Here is a 12,344-nt window from a genome sequence, read left to right as displayed (position 1 = left end):
CGTATGCCCCCAACTGTATCCTGAGATCGTTCCATAAATATCCTTCTGTATAAATGGGTGAAACTGCAATCCATGTTTTTATCCTCCTGCTTTAAAGATACTGGACCTTTTATAGCTTCTGGTGAAGCTTTTTAGGGCTGATTGCTTCTGTGCCCACTGCCTGTTTACTTAGGCGTCATCTGTAGGACGGAAACATGGCAGCCTGTTAGGCTCCACAGTCTTAGTCACTCATTCAAATGCAAATCGCCCCGCTAGCGGCTACGCGCTAAATGTTGAATGAAATGTCACAAAGCAGGATATGAAGAGCTGTCAGTGCCATCAGTTGTTCTTTCAAACGGTTTCTTTAAACTGAATTGCTGTCATGGTTTTATGGCTGACAAAAACTCATTTTCAATTATGTCATTTAAGATATCTGTAAAATTTTTCTTCTAAGACTTGACAGTTTTGTTTAAGTCGCTAATAATATCTTCACATTAGGCTGTGAGCTTTTTCTCTTCTGGCTGATAGTCACATTATTTTAAAAGTGAAAAGTGTTCCTGTATTTTTTTTATTGTGAGAAGGATTCTTGTTACGTTAGATAAGGAACAGGAAAACCACCCAGCAGACGCTGACAAGTGAAGCAGCTTTTAGTATCAAATGGCAGTATGTCACCAACCTAAAGTACTCCTGGCAGCTTTACTCCCCCGGGGCCCTTGTGTGATGTTCATTTATCTAGCTTGCAGCTCTCTGTCTTGTTTTCCGTCTCCTGAGTCTGTTTTTCTTCCCCATTCCATTGACCCGAGGCGTAATTTATGTTAGGAGTGTTTAGCTTAATGACACAGCTTTGCCATTAAATGTTATGTCATGCGCAGTTACCTTTCTGGGCAGGGGACATTAGTGTGTTCTCTAGGGCAGAAGTGCGTCTACTGGGACATTAGTGTGTTCTCTAGGGCAGAAGTGCGTCTACTGGGACATTAGTGTGTTCTCTAGGGCAGAAGTGCGTCTACTGGGACATTAGTGTGTTCTCTAGGGCAGAAGTGCGTCTACTGGGACATTAGCGTGTTCTCTAGGGCAGAAGTGCGTCTACTGGGACATTAGTGTGTTCTCTAGGGCAGAAGTGCGTCTACTGGGACATTAGCGTGTTCTCTAGGGCAGAAGTGCGTCTACTGGGACATTAGTGTGTTCTCTAGGGCAGAAGTGCGTCTACTGGGACATTAGCGTGTTCTCTAGGGCAGAAGTGCGTCTACTGGGACATTAGTGTGTTCTCTAGGGCAGAAGTGCGTCTACTGGGACATTAGTGTGTTCTCTAGGGCAGAAGTGCGTCTACTGGGACATTAGTGTGTTCTCTAGGGCAGAAGTGCGTCTACTGGGACATTAGTGTGTTCTCTAGGGCAGAAGTGCGTCTACTGGGACATTAGTGTGTTCTCTAGGGCAGAAGTGCGTCTACTGGGACATTAGCGTGTTCTCTAGGGCAGAAGTGCGTCTACTGGGACATTAGTGTGTTCTCTAGGGCAGAAGTGCGTCTACTGGGACATTAGCGTGTTCTCTAGGGCAGAAGTGCGTCTACTGGGACATTAGTGTGTTCTCTAGGGCAGAAGTGCGTCTACTGGGACATTAGTGTGTTCTCTAGGGCAGAAGTGCGTCTACTGGGACATTAGTGTGTTCTCTAGGGCAGAAGTGCGTCTACTGGGACATTAGCGTGTTCTCTAGGGCAGAAGTGCGTCTACTGGGACATTAGTGTGTTCTCTAGGGCAGAAGTGCGTCTACTGGGACATTAGCGTGTTCTCTAGGGCAGAAGTGCGTCTACTGGGACATTAGTGTGTTCTCTAGGGCAGAAGTGCGTCTACTGGGACATTAGTGTGTTCTCTAGGGCAGAAGTGCGTCTACTGGGACATTAGTGTGTTCTCTAGGGCAGAAGTGCGTCTACTGGGACATTAGTGTGTTCTCTAGGGCAGAAGTGCGTCTACTGGGACATTAGTGTGTTCTCTAGGGCAGAAGTGCGTCTACTGGGACATTAGTGTGTTCTCTAGGGCAGAAGTGCATCTACCACTGAGCTCAGGCCTTGTGATCCAGCTGCTCTTTAGGAAATCTCTGCTGTCTGGTGTGGATTCTAGGCTGCACATTGGTTTGACTCTGATGTACTCTGTGTTAGTCTAATCTATAACCATCATCAATCAAAGAGGATCTTGTTAATGTTTAATTGTGCAGATAGATGCCTAGTATTTGAAACTTATGCTGGTTGAGGGCATTTTTGCATTTTCCCTGTTTAATTCTTTAACAAACTATATGATGTTACTTCTTTGTGGTTGTATTGACAATGTCTTGCCATTAACTAAGTTGACGTTGAGGGCTTTGAAATTCCTGTGATTCTTGTTGTTGCTGATGAATTTGTATGAAACTCAGAAAGCAGGCTGATGCTGTAACAAAGACTTACTGTGTAGGACCCTGGCTGCCCCTGTCCCAGGTAACGCACTTTCCTTTCCGTTCTGCTGACTGTGACCCTAAAACAAAGCCCATCATCAAGCCCATGCCGTCATTCCTTCTGATCCCAGGAGGGCCCTGGGTTGGCGTGAGCTGACAAAGCGGCCCTTTGTCAGATCGGTTCCCAGGGAGCCGTGAGAGAGCGGTGCAACGAGCCGTCCACACGGCTTCCGGGAGGTTCCCTCTGTGCAGACGGGTCTTTAGTCGCTATATTTGCAATTCTAAATGTACCGTATGTGGTTAAACAGCATGACGTTGCATACTGGGCACTCTGGCTGCTCCAGCATCTTCTTGTCTCCATTTCTCCCTACCCAGAACTGGGAATCTCCTCCCCTCTTACTGTGCAAATTGGATAAAGTCAGATTCAGTCGCATAGGATTAGTTGCCTATTCATCAGGACTGGGGGGGGGGGGGGCTCTGGCAGTGCAGTTGGCTGTGTGTTGGCCCTGGGCTTGCAGCCTTCAGCGCTGGCTTGAATAACCGAAAGCTCCCTGCCTGCTTTCAGTCCTTCGAACATGGGCAGTGGAATTAAACATGACTCTCAATTCCTACCTATGCTGGATTGCTTCAGCTGAATGTAGTGGAACTACAAAGACTGTAAAGGTGCATCATTTCAGGAAGTAGGTCACGATTGGCCCGTAGCATGTTCTCCTATGTCTGTTCTCCATGGGGTATGTAGTCCAAGGAAGAGGTTAACAACCATGCAGCTCAGCTTGGGTGAGCTCATAAAAGCAGCCTTAAAGCCTTTCCATAATCGTCAAATTATTTGTTAATAATTTGTTAAACATATCTCCTGATGGTGATTAGTGGTTAACCAATGAAATATAAACTGAGGGAGGGAATAAATCGCAGACTGTTCTTCAGGAATCTTTATTACTGAGCACTAAAGTGTCACTTGGTTTTTTTTTAATCACCCATGACTGCAACCGAAGGATGAAAAACCCCATGGTTCAGTCACCTGTGCTGAGGAGCATTGGGGACGAGGGAGACAGCTGTGACTAATGTGAGCCTGGTTTAGCATGGTTGAGATTTTGCTAGGGATTGATACGTGAAGAGGGCTGGGGGTGGTTTCTGTACAAGCCTCACTTTCATTTAGCTTGGGGCAGCTGATCTGGATGGCATATCCTCCTGAGACCCAAGGAAAGAAGGGTCCTTCAATTTTAGGTTATTTGTCTTTGGGGGAAATGAGACATCTTACAATTTAGATTTTTTTCAAATTTATTTTTAATTTCACAGCATGTCCTCTTTAGTGTACAACAGGAATAAATACGTCTCCTACTATCTCAGTGAAAAGAGATGCAAAAACAAAATGTCCACTACAATGGACATAAATGAATGGGTGGGGTCTCAGGGGGACATGCTGGAAAAATTAAACTCTGTTGGGGGGGGGTTAGCTTTCCCAGATTGCCCCTGTTCATGCCCTTGTCCCCTTCGGGTACCTGTTGCGATTCAGCTCAGTCGACCGAACGCTCCACATGGGCCTGGATCCTGCAGGTTTGAGGCCAGCTCCTGTGGCCTTCCCTGCTGGGACAGACAATGGACATCAAGGCAGAGTCTGACTTTTTTTTGGCTGCTCCATTTTCTGAATCCTTCCATGAGCCTCTGCCAAGTCAGGGTTTCTGGTCTTGCGTGTTTGACCTCTTGCCATGTGTGAAGTCTTACTGTAATGTGACCTTGTTAATCTGGATAGCCTGTGTTTTGTGTGTGTAGAAACTTGCTGTTCCCCTGATGAAACATGGTACAACTTTCACCTTGTCAACAAACATCTGCAGGAAACCTGTTTTTTTTTTTGGTCAGACTAAGCACATTGTACAATAACATTTTTGCTTTGTCAGCATCTGTAATTAGGGATGTTTCAGTCAGTCGGATGCCATTTAAATTACAAAAAAGGAAAAATGTGCATAAAAGAAAGAAAACGGAATGAGAGAAGCACTAATTAGGATTTTGCTATCCCTGAGGTGTTTGAGCTTTTTTTCTTCTCTAAACGTTCATCCTTTATCAGTCTGACCCGGCACTCTGTTCCTTGGTGGTACCGTTTGGCCCCGGTGCCTGGGGGATGCGAGCCGGCATTAGCCAAATGCCCGTCAGCGGCAGGAGATGCCAACACCAGCAGGGTAGCTGTCATATTTTCCATGCTAAGTGTCGCAGAATGCCGAATAATAATTAGTTATTGTTACAGTTTTTTATGGCATTAATAATGACACTGTAATATCAGTAACCATGTGATGTGAGAATCACTAAGGCCAAACATTGTGTTTTTATGGTTTGGATTGTGCAGTATTATCGAGACATGACTGCTCTTCCTGAAAATGAACTGTGGTACTCCCCCATGTTCCTCTTTCTGTCGGTGTGAGAAACGCAACACCACTGGGGTGCGGAGACACTTATACTGTACCACTGCACCGTGTTGTAAATCTACTAAAACAGCCGACGGAGGAACAGCTGATCCATCGCTGTAGAGGTTTTGCAGAGTCTCCATGTCGGGCTGGGGGTGCTAAGAAGGGCACTGGCTGTAATAGTGACCACTGTAAGTATGTTTTCTTTCATCTTTCTGCGTTTATTTGAATCCATCCAGCAGTGCAGTGGTTTAGGCTGCATGAGCCCGCGTGTGTGTAAGGCCCTTCAGCTGTCATGTCCTCGGATGAAGGTCTCACTTAAACGTCAGTCTAATACAGACGATGGTGACACCTGTTATTTTGGGTGGTGTTTAATTTTGCAAGTGTCTTATCGGAAATTCTTTTTTTTTCTTCAGTTTATGCACAGCTCTGTTGTTTTTAGAATAAAGAATGCGAATAACAGATTTTTTGCATTCGCAAATTGCAGTTTAGTTTTACAGTTGCTATAACGTAACCTAATCTGAGTTTTCAGACTGTTGAACCGCTTGTGGGTATATCTGCCTGGATGGCTGGGGTGCTAATGGCCATTTTGGCACATTAACTGGAAAACGAAGCTTCAGCGGTATGGGCTGAGTGAGAATAAGGGTTCTGTGTAGCCAGCTCTGTCCCCAAATAGCCTTGGAAGACTTCTTGTCTCAGGGCTCCGTTTTGTTGCAGCAGCATATGCTGTGGGCCCTTTGCAGTGAGGCATCCTAGAGGTGACCTTCAGCAGTTATGAATGGGGATACTCCACCGAATTTTATTATTTTATTTATTTTTTTTGTTGATCACAGCCTTACCTCACTAGTAGGCAGTTAGACCCGTTGAGCTGCCTGAGATCTTCAACAAGTGCGCCCTGTCTGTAAACGCGCCGTGCCGAATTGACTTTATCGCCGTGACGTTTGCTCAGCTGCGCCCCAGCCCGTTCGCTTGCAGGAGTCCGTCCCTTGAGGCATGCCAGCCCGACGGAGCCCCTTGTTTTCGTATAGCTTTGAACGCACGGCCTCATGTGGAAAGCATGCCCGGGGAAGGCTTAGTGTTCACTCTCAGCAGGGACGTTCATTTGTCAGAGGTATGATTTTCGTTTTTGTTTTACACAGATACCATTGTGTTTGTTTGTGTTTTTCGTTTTGCATTATTTCTCCTGTAGTGGAGGCTGGCATTGTAGTGATGTGTGGGAGGCTTCCTTGAGGGGATAGTTCGCATACTTGGAGCGTACAAGGCAGCATAACAAGCTGCTCATCTGAATAGACCTACTCCACAGCCCTGTGCTCTCTGTCCATAATCCCCCGAATTCCTGCATGTTAACACCCAGCTATATTCACAGGCTTACAGAGCTGGCTATTGAATAAATGCAAAGGACCACTGCAGTTATTTGTCAGTTAGTATTATGACACACTGCGTGCTGTGTCCTGGTCCGAAGTGGACGGCTCTAGTGAAATATCTAAAATATTTAATCCAGAGCAGCCAGCATGGTGCCTGACACATCAACTTGTCGTTGCCTCTGCTGCTTGGTTTTTTTTTTTTTTGTTTTTCTTTTTTTTGGATTGCCTTGGAAAAGTTCCAGAAACTGAATATGAATATGAGTGCAGTCATTACAGTGAAGTAACATCCACAGGAAAGTTTTTAAGTGATACGGGAGAATTTTAAAAATGGAATATCTACATCAATCATTCTGTGTGACTTATTCAGCCGACAGAATGCATTTCCAGTGATTAAACCTTCCAAGAGTAGTGGGAGGACAGCAGAAGGTCATGCCGTTTCGTTTGAAGACACCTCCACAGTCCACCACCCTCTGCATTCTTTCCCTGTTGCTAGGGAGGTGCCACATGTGAGGAAACTGCTCATAAGGGTGGCATTTTTGCTGGTATGCAACCAAACCTTAGCCAGGCAGTCAACCAGCACATGTTGTTTTTCTGTAGCATGTTCATAGGTGCATGTGTGACGTTAATGAATCGAAATGGATGAATAAATACAGTGATTCTGTCGAAAGGGCTGTTTTGATCGGTGCTGCTGTACATCCACAGGAACCTCAAAAAGAGCTGCGTCCTCGTCTCTGTACCATCAAGAAGGGGACCAATGGCTATGGATTCAACCTGCACAGCGAGAAGTCCAAGCCAGGACAGTACGTCCGGGCAGTGGATGAGGACTCTCCGGCCATGAAAGCTGGCCTTCGTCCCCAGGACAGGATCGTGCAGGTACAGAAGCTCCTGTCACAAGTGCTCTGCCCCTCTGTCTTCTAGTCGTCCTCTGGTTATCTTAGCAATCACAGGTGCTGTTAGTGTCCAGTGTTCTCTGTTCTAACGACAGTTCCATTTTGCGTGGTAATAATTACACTGTACCCATGAATGGATCGCCATGGTACCATCTGTCCACACATCAGCAGCATGTACGTATGTAACATATCAGACGCTTTCCAAGTTAAAAGTTAGCATGCTGTGTAACACATAAATATAAACAGAATGTAATGATTTGCAAATCATATAAACCCATATTTCATTGAAAATTGAACAAAGACAACATGTCAGTTGTTGAAACTGAGAAATGTTATTGTTTTATGACAAATGTATGTTCAATCTGAATTTGATGCCAGCAACACGTTACAAAGAAGTTAGTACTGGGGCATGTTTACCACTGTGTTGCTCTCTTTAAACAACACTGTAAGCGGCGTGTGGCTCAGTGGGCTAAACCTGTGTGCCTGTAATCACAAGGTCACCGGTACTCTACAAAGAGCCGGTTGAGGTGGGTGTAAAGACAGTTTCCCAATGGGGATTAATAAAGTATTGATTTTTTATTATTATTATCATCATTAAGCGTTTGGGAACTGAGGAGACCAGTTGCTGGAGTTTTGAAAGTGAAATATTGTCCCGTTCTTGCCTGATATAGGATTTCAGCTGCTGAACAGTCCAGGGTCTTCTTTTGTCATATGTTTCGATTTATGATGCAGAAAACCATTTTCAATGGATGACAGGTTTGGACTGCATGCAGGCCAGTCTAGTACTCGGACTCTTCTACTATGGAACTATGCTGTTGTAATACTCACAGGATGTGGTTTGGCATCGTCTTGCTGAAATATACAAAGCCTTCTCTAAAAAAGACATTATCTGTATGGCAGCATATGTTGCTCCAAAACCTGTATATATCATTCAGCATTAATGGTGCTTTCCCAGACATGCAAGCTACCCAAGCCATGGGCAATAATGCACCCCCACACCATCATGGATGCTGACTTTTGAACTGACCACTGATAACAAGCTGGATGGTCCCTCTCCTCTTTAGCCCAGAAAATGCAGCATCCATCATTTCCAAAAAGAATTTGAAATCTTGATTCATCAGACCACAGGACAGTTTTCCATTTTGCCTCCTTAAATGAGCTCGGCCCCAGAGAAGTCAGCGGCGTTTCTGGATCATGTTTAGATATGGTTTCTTCTTTGAATGGTAAAGTTTCATCCTGCATTTGTGGATTCAGCAATGAACTGTGTTCACAAACAGTGGCCTTCGGAAGTGTTCCTGAGCCCATGCAGTGATTTCCACTATAGAAATGTCTGTTTCTAAGGCAGTTCAGCCTGAGCACCCGAAGATCACGGCTATCCAATACTAGTTTTCAGCCTTGTCCCTTACAGAGATTTCTACGGATTCGCTGAATATTTTAATGATATTATGTACCATATAAGAAAGAAAAAAAATCCTAAATTCTTTGCAATTTTATATCGAGGAACATTATTCTTAAATTGTTGCACTATTTTGTGACTTTTCCAGAGTGGTGAACCTCTCCCCAGCTTCACTGCACAGAGACTCTGCCGCTCTGGGAGGCTCTTTTTATACCCAATCATCTTACTGGCCTATTGCCAATTAACCTAATTAGTTGTGGGATATTAAACCAGGTGTTTTGTTTTTTGGCATCACACAACTTTTCCAGTCTTTTGTTGCCCTGTCCCAACTTTTTTGAAATGTGTTGCTGGTATCACATTCCAAATTGAGCATATATTTCTTATAAAACAACCAAATTCCCTAAATTTAAATATGGGTTTATATGATTTGCAGATCATTGCGTTCTGCTTTTATTCACATTTTGCACAGTGTCCCAGCCTTTCTGGAAATGGGGTTGCATATGCATATGCCCAACAAATCCACCGAATATCTAGAGTGCTGTGTGAAGCGATAGATCAGTAATAATGATGCATTCTTTCCAGTTCACCTACATTTGAACATAGTTGGGCCTTAAAAAGGCCAAACGAAACCTGCAGCTGTGGCGGTGTATAGGCAGGATTCTTTAGTCTCAGTGGAAGGTAACAAAGCCTTCAGACCTGGTTCTCCATACAAACACCACAGGCTGTTACTGACTCAGGCTGAAGTTCCTGCTGGATCATTAAGAAAATACCTCTTCATTGTTGCATGCAGGAATCCACAAAAAAGGCAGAGCTGTGTGCCATGAAACTAGCGTCGGATCGCAGCTGTATCTAATTCCCGACGCACGAATGGAAGCTGCGACGGCCTTGCCTGTACCCCCCCCCGCACCTTTCGGCTTTTGCATAAAATGACTTTGTCGACGTCGCCGTGTTTACACGACTTGCATTGTTGAGTTTCCGCTGCATGGCTGGCTTGAGCCGGGGGCACACCCTACTCCCCCCTCCGCCCCCGGGCTCTCCTACACGCAGGAAGTCCTCCTGCTTCAGAGACCCACTCCACAAGAATGCGTACATGTACAAAACATCAGGTTCCCTACTGAGTCCTCTCGTGTGAGTAATGACTATGTCTACATAGCAGATGTGTAACTGGGAATAGTTGTGCACACAAGTAAAATGTAAAATAGGAGGGTGGCACCCCTGGACTGGAGCACCATATTTTATCATCTAGGAGTAAATAGGACCTGGTTAAAAGTGTATTTATCCTGTACTCAGTGCTGTAGGGTTCATTAATTTATGTTGGGTTCATACTTCAACAGACTTAAATTATTAATTGATTACATTGTATCACCATATTAATTCCTTAGCCTAAGGTTTTTAAATAAGAGCATAATGATCATCTAGGCCATTTTCTTTGGTTTAAAACCTGTTATCTAGGGGTTCTTCCTAGCATTAGCTGAAAGAACAGCCCGATAAACACTTTTTATAGGCATCTGTGCCTGTTATTGCACTACTGCTGTGATGGTAATAGTACTTCCTGAATGCTAGGTTGACATTTTAGTTAATGAAGCACCACCATTAGCAGTTGTCGTCATAAAGTTTTAAACTCTTTAAATATTTGTCATCAGTCATATCGTGATGTGTCCACCATTGTTTTTTGTGAAGTTTTACTGTGTCAACATACAGAGCTTTGCTAGTGGGTTTTATCGTTTGTTTTCAGTCTGTACCCGTTCATACACACGCACACATGCTATTGTAATATGCAGGCTAGGTGAAATGTCAGGAAGATCATTTACAGTCGGTGACGGCTTCAGTGAGCCATGTGTGTATACGGGGGCGTCCACTGAGCAGACGAGCTCTACATACGAATGACGTGTCACTCACAAACAGCCGAGGCACGTAATGGAGCATCTGCAGGTGGCTCTGGTGCTCCCTTCGAGCGCACAGGGAGCGCGCCGTCTCCGTCTCTCAGAATGGCCTGTGAGGCATTCCGGAAGCCCACCTCAGTAGCGGAGCGGAGACACGTCGGCGCCCTGTACCGCAGCCTCGCCCTCCCGGCCGTGCTGGTCTTACACTGACAAAAATAGCACTCTGATCCAGCCATTCCACAGTGATTTAGAACCCTTAGTCTTTCCCCTACACGCCCGCCCCCCCAACACGGATTTCCTGAAGACGGTTTTTTTTTGCTGGTGTTGGTGAGTGTGGGTGTGCCTTTCTGTGGTTAATAAAGTAGACGCAGGGTTTCCTTCTTGGACGTGCAGGAGCGGGGATTGATAATGATGACGAATGAATCCTGACATTGGGGAACTTTGCCTGTGTCCTTTGTCTGCTGCTGCGGAGTCCAAGGCCAATGTTTCTCTCTTTTACAGCGGCACTGATTAGCTTAGCGGTTATCGCTCAGTTTGCGTGCTCGCTGTCAGCCCAGCTTATGCTTATTATTAGCTGTCTTTGGCTCAGTATAATATCTGTATCTGTGCCTGAGAAACTGTGTGTTACAGTTGTTAGTGTTTGGTTAACATGACAGAAATAGCCCTACTTGTGTTGTCTTTAATAGGATTTTAACCACACAATTTGCGTCTTTAAGAATGCATAATTTTCTGTTGTCATTCTGGGCGGTGTTAAGGCAAAATGGAACCTGATGTAATAATTTGGACATGCTAGAACAACAATTTTATAAACTGAGAGATGCTAACCAAAGGTCATCCTTCAGTAAGTGTATTTGTCTGTTTCTTAGCTGAACTGCAGATAATCCCGGACATCTCCCATATTACTGGTTTGTTATAATAGTACAATAAACAGAATGATCTATTGCCTCCATGATAAATGTGGCAAACATCTAACTTGGAATAGTCTCATATCGGCAGATATAAACTACTGGCAACAGATAACAATAACTAGCATTTGTAGATAAATTCCTTTAGCTAATGCTCAGGTGAAGTGAATGGACAATGTCCATGGAGAAATACTAGCTGAGTCTTCTAGGAGACAACAGGGACCTTTTATAATGTTCTTCCCTACCAGGCCATTCCACAAAGCTGACTGTGTCCATTATGGTCTTATGCTGAAGTTTTCTGTTAGTCCTCAGGGTCCAAGACTACTTTCAGACATTCTGACATTGGTTAAATTTTGTTTGGATATTTTGTTAAAATCTTTGAATTTTTTTCATTTTACGAACATTATTTGCATGGATCACGTATCCATTTCAGATTTATCCAATGGATGCTACTATAATTTTTGACAGAAACCGTGTCCTCTGTTTGCAGCCAAAGGCTCTGTTTACCCTGAGTGTTTTTTCAATTTTAGTAACACGGCTAAATATTACTGTTTTGTATTAAGACTTTTTTTCAGTGACTTATGTGTTAGTGAATAATATTTATAACTTCCTCATGACCTAAGTCAGTGTCTCGATTCCTGATTGCAGTGGAAGAATGATTAAATCCTGCCAGAGCGGCCTTTAGTTTCTTATTTGGCGCGAGAGTAGGCCATTAGGTGACATTGGATAACTCATTGACTGTTTTCTGACTCTGCCCCATCCAGGTAAATGAAATGTCTATGGAAGGGAAGCAGCACTCGGACGTAGTCGCAGCCATCAAGGCTGGGGGCAACGAGACCAGTCTGCTGGTGGTAGACTCCGAGACGGACAACTTCTTCAAGAGCTGCAAGACCACCCCCACAGAGAAGCATCTGACAGGTGTGCTTACGGGGAGAGGCACAGAGCCCACGCTGCCGTGTTTTACACTTATTGTGTTAAAAATGCTTCCAAATCAAATTGGTCTAGGTTTCTATTCTGCGGCCTTTTTTATATCTTCATATGAAAAAGATCTTACTGAATACATTTTGAAGCCATTCGCATTATTGAAGCGTTGAACCACTTGAAATATCT

At 44.3% G+C, this 12,344-nt stretch overlaps 1 protein-coding gene across 2 annotated transcripts in view; it reads left to right on the top strand.

Moving 5' to 3' along the window:
* Positions 1–12,344, top strand: part of LOC111848569 (Na(+)/H(+) exchange regulatory cofactor NHE-RF1-like) — a 30,688-nt gene that overhangs the window by 11,571 nt on the left and 6,773 nt on the right. For both annotated transcript variants that reach the window (XM_023820705.2, XM_023820698.2), the window contains exons 2-3: positions 6,863–7,033; positions 11,999–12,152. In XM_023820705.2, the coding sequence (XP_023676473.1) occupies positions 6,863–7,033; positions 11,999–12,152 (325 nt within the window). The remainder of the gene's footprint in view (positions 1–6,862; positions 7,034–11,998; positions 12,153–12,344) is intronic.

Source organism: Paramormyrops kingsleyae, chromosome 5 (genome assembly GCF_048594095.1).
Source record: "Paramormyrops kingsleyae isolate MSU_618 chromosome 5, PKINGS_0.4, whole genome shotgun sequence".
Taxonomy (NCBI): domain Eukaryota; kingdom Metazoa; phylum Chordata; class Actinopteri; order Osteoglossiformes; family Mormyridae; genus Paramormyrops; species Paramormyrops kingsleyae.
The sequence above is the reverse complement of the archived record's forward strand: the minus strand, read 5'-3'. Positions and strand labels throughout refer to the sequence as shown.